Source organism: Trichechus manatus, unplaced genomic scaffold (genome assembly GCF_000243295.1).
Source record: "Trichechus manatus latirostris isolate Lorelei unplaced genomic scaffold, TriManLat1.0 scaffold00176, whole genome shotgun sequence".
Classification (NCBI taxonomy): Eukaryota; Metazoa; Chordata; class Mammalia; order Sirenia; family Trichechidae; genus Trichechus; species Trichechus manatus.
The window spans coordinates 2259677-2279589 of NW_004444112.1; the positions used below are offsets into that span (position 1 = coordinate 2259677).

The 19913-nt window shown below is 42.7% G+C and overlaps 2 protein-coding genes across 3 annotated transcripts in view; one reads left to right on the forward strand and one right to left on the reverse strand.

Annotated features, from left to right (window-relative positions):
* Positions 1-14529, forward strand: part of ADNP2 (ADNP homeobox 2) — a 38509-nt gene extending 23980 nt beyond the window's left edge. For both annotated transcript variants that reach the window (XM_023741234.1, XM_023741235.1), the window contains exons 3-4: positions 3339-3428; positions 8155-14529. In XM_023741234.1, the coding sequence (XP_023597002.1) occupies positions 3339-3428; positions 8155-11430 (3366 nt within the window). In that variant the 3' untranslated portion in view covers positions 11431-14529. The remainder of the gene's footprint in view (positions 1-3338; positions 3429-8154) is intronic.
* A 3512-nt stretch (positions 14530-18041) lies between these two features.
* Positions 18042-19913, reverse strand: part of PARD6G (par-6 family cell polarity regulator gamma) — a 64204-nt gene continuing 62332 nt past the window's right edge. The window contains exon 3 of the mRNA XM_004386912.2: positions 18042-19531. Coding sequence (XP_004386969.1) covers positions 18675-19531 — 857 coding nt within the window. The 3' untranslated portion in view covers positions 18042-18674. The remainder of the gene's footprint in view (positions 19532-19913) is intronic.

Below are 19913 nucleotides of genomic sequence, written 5' to 3' on the forward strand. Positions count from 1 at the left end.
CACCTGCCCATTGGCTTAACCACCCTTTGCCAGCATGGGATGTCATGTCACTCCTGCTTCCTCGTCTGATTTCCAAAGCCTATATGACTGCACTCTTTTAGCAAACCTGGGACCTCAGAGAATAGGCTATACAGTTCTTGTCAAAAGCCTGGCTGAGAAAAGTAAAGCTTAAGGAAGAGAGACTCTTCCACGAACCTTATCTGCTTCTGTAAAAGTGGATCTAAACCTTGCTAAGTTCTAGAATCTCTTGGGGACTTTCTAAAAAAATTTTATTATGGTAAAAAATATATAACAAAAAGTTTGCCATTTTAACCAGTTTTAAGTGTACACTTCAGTGACATTAATTACATTTACCATGTTGTGAAACTGTCACCACTTTCTGTTTCCAAAAGTTTTTATCATCCCAAACAGAAACTCTGCACACCTTCAGCTATATAACTCCCATTCCCCCTCCCCCAGCCCCTGGTAACCACTAATACAATTTGATCTCTATGCATTTGCTTATTCTGTATATTTCATATAAGTTGTATCATCCAATATTTGTCCTTTTGTGACTGACTGAATTTACTCAGCATAATGTTTTCAAGGTTCATCCATATCATAGGATGTATTAGAACTTCATTTCTTTTTATGGCTGAGTAATGTTTAATTGTATGGATATAACACATTTTGTTTATCTGTTCATCTGTTCATGACACTGGGTGGTTTCTACCTTTTGGCTGTCGTGAATAATGCTGCTGTGAACATTTCTTTTCACTGCTTTCAATTATTTTGGGTATATACCTAGGAGTGGAATTGCTGGGTCATATGGTAATTCTGTGTTTAACTTTTTGAAGAACCACCAAACTGTTCTCTATAGTGGCTGCACCATTTTACATTCCCACCAGCAATGCAGGAAGGTTCCAGTTTCTCCACATCTTGGCCACCACTTGGCTGTTTTCTGTTTTTCTGATAATAGCCATCCTAGGGAATTTGAAAGCATGAATAGTTCTCTGGTCTTCCTTACTGATTGTCCAGCTTTGGCATGCATATGAGGCGATTGAAAACACCATGGCTTGGGTCAGGTGCACCTTAGTCCTCAAAGTGACATCTTTGCTTTTTAACACTTTGCAGCAGATTTGCCCAGTGCAATACATCATTTGATTTCTTGACTGCTGCTTCCCTGGGCGTTTACTTGCGGATCCAAGTAAAATGAAATCCTTGACAACTTCAGTCTTTTCTCCATTTATCATGATGTTGCTTATTAGTCCACTTGTAAGGAGTTTTATCTTCTTTATGTTGAAGTGTAATCCATACTGAAGGCTGTAGTTTTTGATGTTCATCAGTGCTTCAAGTCCTCTTTGCTTTCAGCAAGCAAGGTTGTGTCATCTGCATATTACAGGTCTTCCTCCAATCCTGACGCTGCATCCTTCATATAGTCCAGCTTCTCAGATTATTTGCTCAGCATATAGATTGAATAAGTATGTTTGAAAGGATACAACTCTGATGCACACCTTTCCTGATTTTAAACCAGGCAGTATTCCCTTGTTCTGTTTGAGTGACTGCCTCTTGGTCTAAGTACAGGTTCTGCGTGAGCACAATTAAGTGTTTAGGATTCCCATTCTTCACAGTGTTATCCATAATTTGTTATGATCCACACAGTTGAATGCCTTTGCGTAGTCAGTAAAACACAGGTAAATGTCTTTTTGGTATTCTGTACTTTCAGCCAGGATCCATCTGACATCAGCAATGATATCCCTCATTCCACGTCTTCTGACTCCATCTTGGATTTCTGGCAGTTACCTGTCAGTGTACTGCTGTAATCGTTTTTGAATTATCTTCAGCAAAATTTTACTTGTGTGTGATATTAATGATATTGTTTGATAATTTCTGCCATCTGTTGGATCACCTTTCTTTAGGATGGGCACAAGTATGGATCTCTTCCACTGAATATACCATGAACTGCTAGAAGAACAAACAAACCTGTCTTGGAAGAAGTACAGCCAGAATGCTCCCTAGAAGCGAGGATGGCGAGACATTGTCTCATGTACTTTGGACATGTTATCAGGAGGGAGCAGTCCCTGGAGAATAATATTATGGTTGGTAAAGTAGAGGGTCAGCAGAAGAGAGGAAGACCCGCAACAAGATGGATTGACATAGTGGCTGCAATGATGTGCTCGAGCATAGCAACAATTTTGAGGGTGGCTCAGGACCGGGCAGTGTTTCATTCTGTTGTACATAGTGTTGCTATGAGTTGGAACCAACTCAGCGGCACCTAATAACAACAATAGTGGGTTTGGAGTGGTAACTCATTGTTGTTTTGATTTGCATTTCTCTAATTAATGGTGTTGAGTATCTTTTCATGTGCTTATTGGCCATTTGTTTTTTTTTGGAGAAGGTCTGTTAAGTCCTTTGCTGGTTTTTAAATTGGGTTATTTGTCTTTTAGTTGTCGAGTTGTAGGAGTTGTTTTATATATTGTGGATGACTTCCATCTGGGAAGAAACCCTCTATGTGTTCTGTCTCTTTGTATAAATGGCTGTCATGAAAAATATTTAAAGTAATGTGAAAATATACTTTTATTTTCTAAGACAAATAGGTTTTAAAAAAATGGCAAGGTATAGTTTAAAAAAAGAGTATGTTCAGAATAAACATTCTTTAACTTTGAAGTACTGTTTTGTTTCTTTATACCTACTCACGAAACTGTGTGGCTTTTAGGAGCTTTACATCTAGGCTTCTGACATATTTAAAACACAGATAATTATTTGTGTTGTGTTAAACATCATTTTTTGGAAGTCTTATCTGTTTATTTCTTATAATTTAACCTGGATCATCTCAACCCTTTCCTTAGTTCTCATATTAATAGATTGCTGTTGTTGTTAACTACTTTCAAGTTGACCTTCGCTTCATGGTGACCCTGTGCACGGTGGAACAAAATGCTGCCTGGTCCTGCGGCTTTCCCGCGATCAGTTGTAGATTGGACCATTGTGGTCCATAGAATTTTCGTTGGCTGATTTTCAGAAGTATATCTCCAGGCCTTTCCTCCTAGTCTGTCTTAGTCTGGAAGTTCTGCTGAAACTTGTGCAGCATCATAGCAACATACTAGCCTCCACTGATGGGACGTGTGAGGTGCATTGACCAGGAATCAAACCCTGGTCTCCTGCATGGAAGGCAAGAATTCTGCCGCTGAACTACCAATGCCCTCACTTAATGGGTACTCTCAAAATTTGATGATGGGCTTGAATTTTCGTCTCATGTTTCCCATGTAGATTTTTGAGGCTCCAGTGATCTAATCAAGTTTTAATTAAACCTTTCTTTATCTTCTGGATTTGCATGATCACTCTTTCTCTCTTTTGTAAAGGACCTTAAAGCTTTTGATCCAGGAGAGAAGTACTTTTATAACACATCATGGGGAGATGTTTCTCTCTGGGAACCTTCTGGAAAGAAAATGGTATGTATTTTTGTATTTGACATTCATATTTCTCAAAAGTAGGGTTACACAAATGGGGTTGGTGATGAATGAGTGGGGAAGAGGTGTAGTGTAACGTTCAGGAAAGTAGAAAGAAAAACAGTATTTTGCTTTGAGAGTTCTCTGCATATAGAGTTGATAAACTGATATAGCGACACTATTACATGTCCTTGATGATAAGATGCCTCTGATGTAAGAAGGACCTTTGATTTAATAACTATTTTTAGTAAAAAAAATTCCACTACATAAATATACAAAATGATTGACAGTACATCCTGGTTTCTGAACTAAAATAAAAATGTAGATCTTTGAATTGAACAAATTTATAATGATTTGGGACCTTAACCTGAGTAAATTCAAATTAATACATGTGATGTACTGCTGAGTTCTCCTTTTAAGGAAACCTCTCCCACCAGCCAGCCATTAGCACCATTGTCAGTATCAAACTCATTATATCCCAGGCTTGACTTAGCTGTTTCCCCCAAACTTTCGTTTGTCCAAATTAGCTCCTTCCCTGCCTCTGTCAGTTGTACCACCCTTTTCCAAGTCATGCCTGCCTGGGAATTTGGAATTTTTATTTATTTATTTTGCTATATCCAGTCAGTCATTGTTTTGTCAGATTTCTTTAAAAATATTTCTAGTATCGACCCATTCTTCTTGATTCCCACTTTTTTGCCTCTGTGTTGGCTCTACCTTTTCAGACTTGGAATGGGGGCAGTTTCTTAGCCTCCTTGACCATCAGACCATTTTCTGGAAATCACTTTGATTTTGTTATTTTCTTGCTCAGAACAGCTCAAGGCTGTTGAAACGTGCCTGGCTTTTGAGACTTTTTATTTTCTGAGTCTTTTCTTAGGCCTCATTGATTTTTCTCATCTGAATTCTTAAAAGATCTTATAATGTTACATGTAGTATAATACGTAATTATATGCTTTTCATCAAGAAATTTTTTTTTTTTTAATTCCTGCTATAAAACAGGTAAAAGTTTTTGAGTGCCTGATACAAAGGTAAAAGTGAGGGTTTTTTTCCTTAAGGAGTCTGTGTTCTTATTTGGGAGAATAGGGCATAGGCATAAAATGTTAAATACTACTGTGAAATAGTAGAGAATCGAATGTGTTGAACAAATAACCGTATTCAGGAAAAAAAGAACACTTGCCTGGAGTGGTAGAGACTATGTTGTCTGCTAGTTTTACTTCTATGTATGTAAATTTTCCATAATTTTAGAAAAGTTCCATTAAAAAAAAACAAACAAAAAATCATGTCTTATACTTGTTTTGTATTTCCTGTGGTTTTGAGCACACGTGTGTTCAGTGAGAGCTTGTTTGAGTTCATAACTTAGTATCTTTATTTCTCTTCATTGTTAAGGTAGTCTTCCTATTCTAATTTGTCTCTTTTCTTTTTGAGAATTTTAATCCACAGGCTAATCCTTCTTGGGAAATACACTTTATGAAGAAAAACAGTTTAGGGAAGCAAAGCAGAGCTGGGTGTAATCATGCTGTATTATATGGGGGGCACTGTAATCAGGTCCTTAAGGGTTCAGAGAAACAAGTAATGTGTTAGACTTTCTCAAGTTTTGAGGACAGAGAGACATGCTAATGTTGTCTTAGGTGATGGAGCTTTATTATTGGGGGAATCTTGAAGCAACATTTAGGCTTCATGGAGAGATGAACTATTATTCTGGTTACAGTGTTTCCAGTAGCACACAGTTACTTGTGAATCCACTTCTTCTCTGCTTTGCTTTTTAACTGCTTTTTTTTCCCTCTGTTCCCAATGAGCTAAATGTCTCACACTCAGATTGTTTCTGGTTGGTCACTATCTGAGAACTTTCACATACAGGTTTTTGTGTAAACATATGTTTTCATTTATCTTGGGTAAATACCTAGGAGTGGGATTGCTGGACTGTAGAGTAAGTAAGTATATGTTTATTTTTATTAGAAGTTGCCAAACTGATTTTCAAAGTGTTTGTATTGTTTGGCTTTCTCATCAGCAGTGTGAGAGTTCCAGTTGCTCCATATCCTTGCCAGCACTTGGTATTGTCAGTTTATTGTATGTATTTATCTCCCATTCTGATAGATGTGTGGTGGTATCTCATTTGATTTTAATTTTCATTTCTGTAGTGACTAATAATATTTAGCATCTTTTGATTTGTTTATTTGGCATCAAGTATCTTTTTGGTAAAGTTCAAATCTTTTGCCCATTTTTTAAATTGGGTCATTTATTATAATTTACATTTGAACATATCCAGTACAGATATTCTGGATTTTTTTTTTTTTTTTTTTTAAAAACCAAACCTATTGATGTCAAATCAGTTGGGACTCATGGTAAACCCCATGTGTTACAGAGTAGAACTGCTCCATAGAGTTTTATTGGCTGTAATCTTTATGGAAGCAGATCACCAGGTCTTTCTTCCACAGCGCTGCTGGGTGGGTTCGCGTAAACCATTTGTGCCACCCGGGGATCTTCATATTCTGGATATACATATTCTGCATATATGCCTTTTATTAAATATGTGGTTTGCAAATACTGTTTTTTAGCCTGTGACTTGTCTTTTCATTTTTTAAAGTGTCTCTTAAAGAGACTTTTTACTCTGATGAAGCCCAGTTTATCATTTTTTATTTATTTATAGATTATGTTTTTGTTGCCCTGTTTAAGAATATGGCCTTTAGGCAAAGGTCTAACCCAAAGATTTGTTCAACACTAAAAGATACTAGCATGCAGTTGTTAAGTTCTGTCGACTCATTGAGTATAATTTTTATTGAGAGGGCATTGGTGGTTCAGTGGTAGAATTTTCACCTTCCATGCAGGAGACCTGCGTTTGATTCCCAGCTAATACACCTCATGCACAGCCACCACTCTTCTGTCACTGGAGGCTTGTATGTTACTATGATGCTGAACAGGTTTCAGTGGAGCTTTCAGACAAAGAGACTAGGAGGAAAGGCCTGGCAGTCTACTTCTGAAAAACAGCCAGTGAAAACCCTATGGATCACAACAGTCCGATCTACAACCCATCATAGGGATGGTACAGGACCAAGCAGTGTTTTGTTCCAGTGTGCATGGGGTCACCATGAGTCCAGGGCCAACTTGATGGCAGCTGACTTTTCATTTCACTGTATATGATTCTTTCAGAATGGTGTATCATTAAGTATAAAATGCATGATTATTTAAAGAATTGTTCATAAAACTAAAAGAGTGCTTCCTTTAAACTGTTACACCATAGCACTGTCAATTGTAAAGTGCATCCAGATTTCAGAGATGTTAAAATATGAAAAAAGTGTACTCTGAGAATCAGTAAAATATGGTGGTTTTTTTGTTTTTTTAAGTCTGTTGTCTGAGGTTGTAGTCTGGGGTTGGATATACAGTGGATATACCTGAGTCTATTATAGATCCCAGTAGAAATACGAGAACCTAGGATTTTGCTAGTTGCCGAGACGGTAATCTGATGTTGAATGTGAATAATTTTTGTGACCTGTGACTGGAGAAGCAGCACTGCATGAGAGAGAGGATAACAGAATCTTGAAGAGTGAGACTGTAGCATCAGGAGAGCACAGGTTTAGCAAAGGATGGAGATGAGGTCTTGGTCACCCTGATAGGAGGTGGCGGAGTAGAAAGCTCTGTGCCTCGTGGCTCTGTACACACTGACTGTGGGGCCTCAGAAGAAGCAGTTAATCTGTCCAGGTCTTAGCTTTCTCACTCATACAACTAGGGTAGGGTCAGGGATTCTGTAGTTCACCAGGCCTAAGATTTCAAGACTCTATAATGAGACCAAAGACTTCAGTACTCTTAAAATACTCAGGTTTGACAGTTTGGCCCCCACAAACCATCAAGTTTTACTGTATTTTAGAACAGTTGTACTCCAGATTTGGCTAGCTGTGCTACAGATGTTTGTTCTTATGCCCCAGGATTATTTAATTCCTCCAAATTTGACTAAATGCGTTAGTGCTATATTTTGTGGTCTTACACTCACCTTAGGATCATTCACAGTGTGAGCTTGGTTCAGCACAGTTGCTCTTTCTGTACTGTTTATCACGTTGTTTACTGGGCACCTACCGTGTGCTGAGCACTGGAAATGGGAGGAATGGTAAGATGACGGCTACAGCAAAAAGTTTTAGAATTTAGAGTTAAAACAGCATTGGAACTAAGAGAAAAATAACTTGTCTGTTGCAGAGAATTAATTGAGTTTATTTTAATTGCCTAAGTAATGAGACTTGTGGTTTTAGCGGACAGGTGAGAACAGGGGTCAGCAAACTACATCTCAGGGGCCAAATCCAGCCTGCCCCATTTCTGTATGGCCCATGAGCTAAGAGTAGGTAGTTTTTACATGTTTAAATGCTTGAAAAAAATTAAAACTATTTTGTGACATGTGAAAATCATATGAAATTTAACTTTTAGTGTTCACAAAGTAAAGTTTTACTGGAACACAGCCATGCTTTCATGCTTCAGTGGCAGAGTTGAGTATTTGCAACAAAGACTGTATTGCACGGCCCACAAGCCTAAAATGTTTTCTCTTTGGCCCTTTCTTGTTGATGTTTGTTTGGCCCTTTACAGAAAAGCTTGCTGACCCCTGGCTTAGAAAAAACATTGTTCCTTGAGGAGTGATAGTGTTAAATTATCTAGCAAATTAAAATAAAAGGAATCATATTCATGGAATAGAAGAGATGTGGCCTCTGATAGTTTTATTAAACTATGCTGAAGACTTTCTTTCTTTTAACAGAGATATCGAACAAAACCATACTGCTGTAGCCTCTGTAAATACTCGACAAAGGTGCTTACTTCATTCAAAAATCATTTACATCGTTACCACGAAGATGAAATTGACCAAGAGCTGGTGGTCCCTTGCCCAAACTGTGTATTTGCGTCTCAACCCAAAGTCGTGGGAAAGCACTTGAGGATGTTTCACACACCTGCTCGGAAAGTCCAGAACTACACAGTGAATATTTTAGGTGAAGTGAAATCATCTAGGAGTGATGTTATAAGTTTCACATGTTTGAAATGTAACTTTTCAAACACTCTGTACTACAGCATGAAGAAGCATGTGCTGGTTGCCCATTTCCACCACCTAATTAATGCCTACTTTGGCCTGCGGACTGAGGAGGTAGGTGAGCAGTCGAAGGCCAGCAACCCTCCTCCTGCTGAGAAGATGCCACCGCCTGACAGGTATTACTGTAAAAAATGCAGTGCCAGTGCTAGCAGCCAGGACGCTTTAATGTATCACATTTTGACATCGGATATACACAGAGACTTAGAGAATAAGCTTAGATCTTTGATTTCAGAACACATTAAGAAAACTGGACTTTTGAAGCAAATGCATATCGCTCCAAAACCAGCTGCAAATTTGGCCGTCCAACTAAACAACAGTGCTCCAGGCGTTCCAGCCACCCCTCCTTGCTTCCAGCTTGCCTTGCCGCAGAGCAGCCAAAGCCAAACCCTAGTTCAGCCTGTCTCTGTGGCCTCGGGCACTTCTGGGGGGCTCACCCCCAAGTCCCCTCCTGCCATCGCCCAGTCTCAGGTGGCACTCGTCTCCAGCCCACTGCCGGTGGGTCAGAACGGCCTAGCTCTGCAGACGCCGGTCCCACAACCCGTCTTCATGTCCCACGGCGTCCCGCTCAGCCACTCCGTGAGCCCAGCTGTCCTGCCCCTGAGCCCGCCCGTTGGGCCTGTAGCCAACTCTGCTGGGACCGGTGTTCTCCCCATGAACCAGACCATCCGCCCGGGGATTCTACCCCTCAGTCAGCCCATCAGGCCCCTGAACAGACCTGCTGGGCCTCGGGCTCTCTCGGGGAACAGGCCCACTGGGGCTGGCATCCTTCCTGTAGGGCACGCAGTTGCCCCTGGGGTTCTGCAGGCCGTCTCACCAGGGGTGCTCTCTGTGGGCCGGACAGTCCCCCCGGCTGTACTTTCTGCAGGCCATGTGGCTCCTGCAGGGGTTGTTCCTCCAGGACAGACGGCCTCTTCAGGGGTCCTTCCTAGTGGCCAAATTGTCCAATCGGGGGTGCTCCCCATTGGCCAGACAGCCCCATCAGGTGTGCTCCCCACCGGGCTGACAGTCCCATCCCGGCTGCTCCCCACTGGGCAGACGGTTCCGTTGAAGGTCCTCCCTGCAGGCCATAAGGCCCCATCTGGGGCGCTTCCTGCAGGCCAGGTGGTGCCGTCGGGGCTGCTTCCTCCGACCCAGGGGGTCTCGTCCGGGGTACTGCCTGTGGGCCAGAGCATGAGCCCCAGCGTCCTGCAGCTCAGCCAGCCCGTCGTGTCAGGTGTTCTTCCGGTGGGCCAGCCTGTGCGGCCCGGCGTCCTGCAGTTTGGTGGCCAGTCTGTTAGCACCAGCCTCCTGCCCGTGAGCCAGCCCGTCAGGCCTGGTGCTGCGCCAAATACCACCTTCCTCACCTCAGGCTCCATCCTCAGGCAGCTCATCCCCACAGGGAAGGAGGTGAATGGCATTCCCACGTACACACTGGCTCCAGTCTCGGTCACTTTGCCTGTGCCACCAGGGGGTGTTGCGGCCACTGCCCCACCCCAGATGCCACTCCAGCTGTTGCAGCCCGGGGCAGCCAGCCTGCCCCCACCACCCATGGTGGTGAGCACCTCTCAGAGCATGTTTGTTCAGGCCTCACCGTCTGTGTCTGAGGCGAGCCAGGCCCTCAAGCAGGCCAAGCAGTGGAAGACCTGCCCTGTCTGCAATGAGCTTTTTCCTTCCAACGTGTACCAGGTGCATGTGGAGGTGGCACACAAGCACAGTGAGGCCAAGCCCGTCACCATCAAGAGGCTCAAGCCAGAGAAACTCGCGGCCTGCGCACCGTTCCTAAAGTGGATGAAGGAGAAGACTGTCCGATGTCTGTCCTGCAAATGCCTCATCCCAGAGGATGAGCTTATCCGCCACTTGCTGACACATGGCCTGGGGTGCCTGTTCTGCCCCTCCACGTTCCATGACCTCAGGGGCCTCTCGGATCACTGCAAGGCCACGCACCTGGAGAAGAAGAGGCTGTCTGTGGATTACAGCAACAGGGGCTTCCAGCTGGATGTCGACGCCAGTGGCAGCCTGCTCTTTCCTCACATCGACTTCATCACCCTCTTGCCGAAGGACGAGCTCGGTGAGCGGGAAGTCTACTTGGCAGTGCTCGCAGGGATACACTCCAAGGCGCTGGTGCCCGTGTACATTAAGGTACGGCCCCAGACAGAGGGTGCCACCAGCAGCCCTGGCCGGGAGGTGCTGACCTGCCCCTTCTGCTTTGGCACATTTATGACCATGGACGCGTATGAGATGCACCTGAAGGAGAGGCACCACATCATGCCAACTGTGCACACAGTCCTAAAGTCACCTGCGTTCAAGTGTATCCACTGCTGTGGGGTCTACACTGGAAACATGACCCTGGCGGCCATCGCCATCCACCTGCTGCGGTGCCGGAGTGCCCCTAAGGATAGCAGCTCAGACCTGCAGCTGCAGCCCAGCTTCATTGACAACAGCGGGCTGCTCCTGGTCAACGGGGAGGTGATCCACGAGTCCAGCTTCTCTGTGAAGAGGAAGCTGCCCGATGGCCACGCCGGGGCAGATGACCCGAGGGCTGGGGAGGAGCAGCCCCTCGTCATTGATGCCGACCCCATGCCCGCTCCGGAAAAGGCAGCGAGTGGCATGCCTTTCAAGAGACAGAAGAATGAGAGCAGGACAGATGGATTGCTCATTAATGATGATGCGCTTCAGATCCTAGCACTGAACCCCAGAAAGTACGAGGACCGTTCTTACGAGGCGCAGAAACAGTTTCTGAGAGATTATTTCCATAAGAGACCATATCCCAGTAAAAAGGAAATAGAGCTGCTATCCTCACTCTTGTGGGTGTGGAAAATTGATGTGGCTTCATTTTTTGGGAAAAGAAGATATATTTGCATGAAAGCAATAAAAAATCACAAACCTTCTGTACTTTTAGGCTTTGATATGTCTGAACTTAAGAACGTTAAACACAAATTGAACTTTGAGTATGAACCACAGAACTTGTAAAAAAATAAGAAATCTAAACTAGGTTAATTAGCAGTTTTTTCAATTGAATATAAAAGCGTTATTTTCTCCACTAGTGTGTTGAACTAATGAATTCAGTGGTCTTTATGCTGCTGTTTAGCTTGTTTCAGGTGCTCAGAAAGACTACTACATAAAGAAGTGAATAGGTTTTTCACATCTATTGTTTCCTGTGGGTTGATTTTGTAACTTTTTTTTTTTTTTAGTTTTTTCCCTGTCATGTAAATTAAATCTTTGATATTTCATGCACGCCTTGTTTTCCCAGTAGTGTATCGTCTGATAAAAACTGAAATCCAAAATGCTATTGTTTCATTTAAGAAGATTTTAGCCATTTTAGAACACTGGCTAATGGCAAAGTAAGGCATTGATTTCCCCAACAGTTCCCCACGTGGCAGGTGATGGTGGGTGCTCAGATGGGTGCAAACCCCCATCAGGGTGCACTGCATTATGTGCGTACTTCTTTGTAAAGTATCTGCTTATTAGATTATTACTTTGATTTTCCCTTCTCAGCTATTTTTTAGCGTAACTCATAGAAAACCAAATGTTTTCATTTGTTAAAATATCCTGAACCTGGAGCCTGGTATGTAGTTCATGTATCAAAAGAGTTATTTTACAAATAAAGTAATTCTGTAGGTGCAGAAGTACTTTACAGTGTAGACATTTTTCCTCTTTTTGATATGATAAGTAATTTCTCCATTCAAAGGTAAGACAATAAATCTTTAGTGCCTTTAGAATAAACATTACAAAAAAAAGTCTTCTAACTTAACTGCTCATAAACTAGTAAAAGGGAAGGACCATGCTACTCAGGAATAAAATTTTTACCCCTGAGTGTGGTTACGAATTGAAATTTAAACATAGGTTTTTCAGGGGACAATGTGAAGTGAGTCAGCCAAGAGGTAGCTCTGGTTGGTATATCAATTTTTTGACAAAGTTTCTTAGAGGTAAACGTGAGTACTGGGGCTTTCCAATATTGGGTTGTTGGGGTTAATGGGACGGTAAACTGGTAGAGTCTCCACTGTATTCTTTGGATGGTTAAACCTAGCTTCCTTCATAAAATACAAAATTACTTAAAAGCACCAGAGCCAGTAATGGAGACCAGCCAGCTCAGCCGTCAGTATGGCGATATTAGCAGAGGAGCCTGCTAGCTTATCTCTAGGCAGAAATAATCTGAGGATTGACCGAGCCTCTGGGAAATACAATAATGTTCTGTATGGATTGTAAAACATATTCATTTGCATGTATGGCTATACTGTGCATTTCTAAGGCGATTGTGAAACTCCTCTGTGATTGTCAGCGTCCTGTTACAAATTCAAAACAAGAGCTTGTTGAACTTTATTATTTTTTTTAACCTATTGTTTTCAGAGTGTCTATTTTGAATTAAAACTTGTTACACCACTACAAATAGAGCTGTTTAAATTCTTTTAATGGTTAACCATTACTATGACTATATAGGAATAACCTAAACATGGAGAGAGATACCACCTTCATTTTCTGAAAAACATTCATTACTTGCCGTTGTGAAAATAAACCCAACAAAAGGGGGCCAAGATAGGTGTGGCTAGAGGTCCCTGATGTTTCTGTAGTGGTTTCCCAGAAGTGCCGAAAGAGGAAGACGTTGGTGCTGTGAGATTTGCTTTCATCTCGGCTGTCCTCAGTGCAGTCAGTGTGGAGGGGCCAGGCGGGGTGGCACCAACAAGGGCAACTCAGTGTGTGTCTACCTCACACTGTTGACACTTTGGGCCAGATGATGCTTTGTTGTGGGGTCAACCCCCTACGCCTTAGAGGACGTTGAGCAGCACCCCTGGCTGCCCCCACTAGATGTCAGTAGCACCCCCAGTTGTGACAAACAGAAATGTCTTCAGACATTAAGCAGTGTCCCCAGGGGGTAGAATCATCCGGATGGAACCACTGTGATACAGGATTCTGATTTCTAGTCTGTTTTAGCTGCAGGGCAACTTTGATGCGGCGTCTTTTTTTGCTGGTTACTAAAGTTGTAGGCTGCACAGATTAAAATTTGATAAAATGCTGATTTTCAAAAAGCACGTGGGAGCTCTTGTAAGTAAATAAGTAAATTTATTACTTGAAAATGAAAAACTACAGATTGATAGTTTAGTGGTGAAGATTTTTTAGACTGTCATTTAAAAGATGGCTAGAAATCCAGAAGGAAAGAAGACAGTTCAGTTCTGACATGATTATTACAAAAAGCTGTATACTTAAAAAAACTCTTCCATCGCCCAGTGTAGGCGCAACTTAAAAATACTATACATTTAAGTGTATACAGTTAAAATTTAAATACAGCATACTATTTTAGCTTTTCTGAATTATCCTTTTTAACATCCCTTTTAGTCTGAGGATTATTGTGCAGTTCTGTATTTCTTAAGAGTTCACTAACCAAAGCAACAATTAGTAACCCTTTACCCTCAGTAATTAAGAAAGGGAGAAAAAGAAACCTTAGCTCCCAAACTCTAACCTAGTTTTTACTGGGGACAAAAAACTATTTGTTTTTAAGCATATCTTCCTATTAAACGTATCAACTGCTTGCCAAAGCAGAAATGGGCTAAATGTTTTGATAACCAGAATCAATCATACTTAGTGCTTACAGTTGTGCGATGCACTGTTTTAAGCACAGTATGCATTTTAACATTTAATCCTCGCTACAATGCTACAAGGCAAGTGGTGGCATCACATTTTACACAGAGGGAAACTAGGACATTCAGTAACTTGTCCGACTTAGAGTAGGTAAGTGGAACGACTGCGCTAAGGACACGGTGACCTGGCTTTGTGCTCTTGGCTGATACACTGCCTCTCTACATATATTATCCAGTGTAAACCTCATTGTAGGCATTTTATCTACATTTTACAGATGAAGAAATGGGCTCCAGTTGTGACCAACCATCCTGGTTTGCTTGGGACTTTGAGTGCTAAAACTGGGAAGGTCCTGGGAAAATGGACGAGCTGGTCACCCTCCTCAGAGGTCAGATAATTTACTTGTCCAAGGTGACACGTCACTTAATACCACCTCCAGACTTGGACATTGCTCTTTAGGTATCAAGATACATAGGGCATCCTGATGCACATAAGAACCCTGGTGGTGCAGTGGTTAAGAGCTACGGCTGCTAACCAGAAGGTTTGCAGTTGGAATCCATCAGCTGCTCCTTGGAAGCTCTATGGGGCGGTTCTGCTCTGTCCTATAGGGTCGCTATGAGTTGGAATCGACAGCAACGGGTTTGGTTTGGTTTTGGTCTGATGAACAGCAGCAATAACAAGGTAATGTTAGCTAATAGAGTACTTACATGTGCCAATACCATTCTAAATGCTTGTAATAAATTCACTCGGTAACTCCATCATTATTTTACTAGTGAGGAATTCCTGGTTGAATTAGTGAGAAAAAAACCACTGAAGAAATGCACAGGTTTTATGTTTAGCACTTAATGTCTCCCATATTACTGAGTTCCTGTCGAACTTTTTATCAGCTAAGAAATAAAAATTGCATCCGTGAGCTACTGCCAGAAAGTTTTATTTGCTTAGCTTTAAAAACTTTAAGCTTAATTTCACTTTTACCAGTTATTATACTATTAATTTTCTCCAACGAGTTTCTTTTTCATAGGTGATGAAAGTAAATAAGCATTATACATTCCTAATTAAAAAGCTTTAGTTTGTAGCACACCTGCTAACTTATGCTTTCTAGAATTTAGGTTTTCCGTTATGCAAGTGAAGTCACTGAATGGCATGAGTGGTTAACTTGCTTGGCTGCTAACCAAAAGGTTGGAGGTTGGAGTCCACCCAGAGGAGCCTTGGAAGAAAGGCCTGGCAAACTACTACCAAAAAACAGCCATTGAGGACCCTATGGAGCACAATTCTACTCTGACACACATGGGGTCACCATGAGATGGAATCAACTTGATGACAACTGGTTTGGTTCTGATTATGCAGGTATCAAATCTCAGCTTTAGAATTATTCTAGTTTTTGATAATTTGCCCTAATTGCTACTTGGTCTTTAATAGTAACTCCAAGTTAAAAAATCATTTTAGCAATATAGGTATTATGTAGGGAAGCTATTTTCATATTCAGTGAGTGTGCCATAAGAACATACCAGTTACTTATGGCAGTACCCAGTACTTGCCAGATATTAAAAGTTGGTTGCCTGTTCTCTTGGGTTCTAAATGCAGGAGTTTCTTGATTTGTGACCCACACACCACCTGAGTAAAAAGGTAAACATATGACTTAGAAGCCAATGAAAGTTGAGGTCTAGATTGCATCATCGGATTTTTCATACTATACAGCTAAAATGAAAGTTCACCTACATCATCAGCCTCAGAGATCCATGGTAATGACACACGTCATGTGCTTATTTGGGCCGGCTGTCTGGAAGGACCACCTTATAAAAGAGATGAAAATAAAATCAAAGCCTGTTGTATCTGAAAGGGGCTTTTACACCCACTGTGTTGTCAGGCTGTAAACAACCAATACCAGAAATAATACTAGCCATTCTCATAATATACGTAATGCTGATAAATTGTAGCAAACATTAGTTTTTCCCAGTCTTCTAAAGAAGGTGCTCCCCAAACTACTTTTCTTTATCCCACTCGCAACGTGATATGAGCAAAGTGATTGTTTTTAAACAAAGAAAATACACAGTCCTTTTCAGAAGGGAAGTTTTCCAATAAAAATTGAAAATTTTGCTAGTATTTCAATTATGAACCAAATTTTGAGAACCATATAGACATGTTTGCTATGTACAAATTTTTTTAAGCTCATGAGGTCATACTTTCAAATATAATTTCAGAATTAGTTGCAATAAATCAATTCCTCTGGAGTTACTTAATTTCCTACAGTTTACAATTCATAATATGGACAGTTTAATGTTATTTACCATTTACCTAAAAGTAAGCTATCTCCCATTCTGCCTCCCACCTGTTTTTTCATCTGTAAATTGTAGACAGCAGTACTTGCCTCATAGGGACCATGTGAGGATGAAGTAAAAAATGGCACATGGTTGGAGTGATGAGTTTCTGTTTATCACTAGGACCAACATTCTCCCATTTATTTAGAACACGACTAAAATATATCAATGCATTTTGTTAACTTAGAAGCAAGAAGTTTTTATTCTTTGATATATAAAACCAGAAAAACTTTAATACTTAATAATAGTACACAGTATGTTTTGTTTTTAAGAAAAAAAGAAAATGGCACGGTACAGATCGGGGTAGAGAAACATACCCAAGCTGCTTGTAACTCCCAGAATTAGGAACAGGAATGCACAGGTATCAGAATAAACCTCTTTTCTTTCCTTTAAAAAATTATTCATATTTGTATAACAAATTAAAATGGTAAGAAATATAACTTTCCTTCTTGGTAGCAGACCTGGTTATTCAACAAGATGTTCAATAACCAGCAATAACTTAGTAGAAGGACATTTCATTTGTGGCCGTAACTAAGAATTAGTTTTGGTTTGATAATACTTGTCAGACAAGATGCTATTACATCTCACTAGCGCCTAGAAGTTTGAAGAGTCTAGATCCTCACCCTCTGAGACCCTCAAGCATAGCATCGTAGCCCCTCAGCACACTGGAGGAGCAACCAACCAACCAAATCAAACAAAGATGCAGGAACCACAACTACTCAGTAAAAGCTACTCCCGCCCAATAGATGCTTTCCAAAAGAAAAAGAATTTGCTTTTTACTTAATGAATTCAGGAAAAATAAAAACTTTGAGAAGCAGTGTTCTGTCTGTTAGACAGCTTGTGACAACTCCACCACGGAGCAGTACAGCCACCTGGGAGTGTCTTCAACTGTGTGTATGAAAGCTTTATTTGGTCAAAGTTTAGTTCTCAAGATATAAATGTAACATTTGCCTCCCTGACATTGTATTCAAACAGAAAATACAGTTCATATAAAATTTCATTAGATTAGACATAGGTAAGCCTTTAAAAAAGAGCCATGGTGGCACAATGGTTAAGACGCTGGGCTGCTAACCGAAAGGCTGGCAATTCGAACCTACCTAGCCGCTCCGTGGGAGAAAGACCTGGTGATCTGTTCCCATAAAGAGAACACCATTGGAAACCTTATGGGGCAGTTCTACTCTGTCTTACAGGGTCGCTGAGTCAGAATCAAGGCCCAGAACAACAATCCTTGAAAGTTACTAAATATGTAAATTACTACAAGATCAAAGCGAAGTGACAATAATGAATTTAATCTGTGTTAAAAATCACTAAAATCCATGAAGTGGTGGTTGTTAAAAACAAGAGAGCCTGCCCTCACCCTCTACTCTCAAAAGGAAGTGGCACGTCCTGACGGGACTGATGAGAGATGTGGCTGTATTCGAAGCAGGACAGCCCACACCCAGGACTGCAGCCCCTGGGCCTCTCTGCCATCGCACAAACATGCAGAGAGTTGGTTCATCACCACTTGGTCAGTGCTGGTTTTGACCACAGATGGAAAAGCTTTACCCTCCAATCCAGGAAACCTGGGTGCACCTAACATTGCATCCCTGGAAAGCTGAAGGCAGCCCCTCTCTGAGGAGGCCCCCACACGGCCCAGAGGACGCAGAGCCACTAGTTTCCATGATGTGCAGAGCCCAGCACCTGTCAGGGCATTTGAAACATGACTAAAATGTTGTGACGACTTGGTTCATCTTTTATGGCCACACTTAGCACAAGTTCTGGTGTGTTTGCTTTTACGTGTCAGTCCCATCACCTTCCTGCCAAGCCTCCTTCATGGAGTGCAGCCCCAGCAAGTCTGCCGGTGTCACAGGGATACTTTTGCAGGATGCAGTCAAAAAAATGAATTTGGCCATTTGAAGGAAGTAATTTTAAAGCTTCATTTTTAACGAACTAAAAGAAGTATTTTCTGCACGTAGTCAGATCCTGTCTATCAATTTATAAAGGAGCCAGGAACTGCATGCGGACTTCAATATAACACCTGTAAGTTCTGTGGAGAAATCCTATAAAAATAGAGTTATTTTTTATTTTCTAGTCAGTGAGTTGAAAATAAAGGATTCGGTTGTGGGAAAAGGCGATAAACTCAAAAACAAAAAGGAGCAGGTAGAAGTATACAATTTTTCTTATTTTACAATTGGAATAAAAAAAAAATATTCCCCTGTGGAAACTGTACTCATCCCCGTGTGTCAGTTCTTGCCGCCTCCTGTTACAGCTCTTTCCTCAGCCCGTGTCTCCGCAAGGCTCTGCACAATCAGCCTGTTGGGACGCGCAGCTCATGCCCAGGAGCCGCTAGAGGGTGACCGCCGGCCCGTGCTCCTCGACACCTCCTGGGGGAAGAGCTAGACTGTGGCGGGGATCTGCTTTGAGGGAGCTGAGCAGTCTGTGAATGCTGCCGTTGTCCTCGCGCCCTGAGCCACTGAGGGTGAGGTCCCTGTGCAACCGGTAAGCGAGGCTGGCACCATTGATGCGCGTGAGGCTGCCCGGAGGCGCCAGCTGCGTCCGGGGCGCGGGCTGGGGCTCCAGAGAGCCCTCGATGACTATGTCAGCTTCCTCGTCGCTCTCCATCTCATCAGGGTGGAAGTTCTGCAGCACGTGTGCAGGTGGCAGGCTGTGAGGGCTGGCTGTGCTGTCCGTGGACTGGCCGGAGCTGCCCGAGGTGCGGCTGCTGCGCACCACATTGTTCCTCTGGTTGGCCGGCTTGACCGTGATGATGAGGTTGTGGCTGTTGGCGATCATCATGTCTGTGGCCTGGTCCAGTGTCTTCCCCGCCACCTCGATCCCGTTCACCTCGAGCACCTCGTCGTTGACGGCCAGCAGCCCAGTGCTCTCTGCGAGGCCGCCGGGCACCATGCGAGAGATGAAGATGCCCGGGACCTTCTCCAGGCCCTGGGCGGTCACCCGTACGCTGGTGCCGTCCCGGATGTAGAATCCCAATGGCTTCTCACAGCCGTGCCGGTACAGCCTTACCCTGCGGTGCGTCTCGGGCAGGATGTCCACATCGATAATGGAGGACACAGGCCGGAAGTCTCGCGGCAGGCCGATGGCTGGGGGTGCACGGCGGCGCAGGCCCTCCTCCCGCAGGGCTGCCAGCACCCGCCTCTTCCTGGACAGGGCGCCCGCCCCGAAGCTGCAACCGTCAGCCTCCTCTGCAAGAGCAAAGAGACAAAAGTTAGTGGCGCAGCGGCTGCAGTCACAAGCAGGCAGTGATGGGGCAAGCGGGAAGCCTGCCATGAGCCCTAGCAGGAATCTGCGGTAATAAGGAGCCAAAACAAAACGTGTTTCAAAGTGACTCTTGCACGGTCACACACAAACAGGAGTTGGACTATCGACCCCATTTCATTGTGCTTCACTTTTCCTGGAAAGTCTCAAATAGCCTCCCACCCACGCTGTATGACAGAATTATCTATAAACACACGGGAGTAACTTAATGAGCTGTCTGGGTCCCTGTATAGGGTTTTCTAGGCTGTAATCTTTATGGAAGTTGATCGCCAGGTGTTTCTCCCACGGAACCGCTGGGTAGTTGTGAAC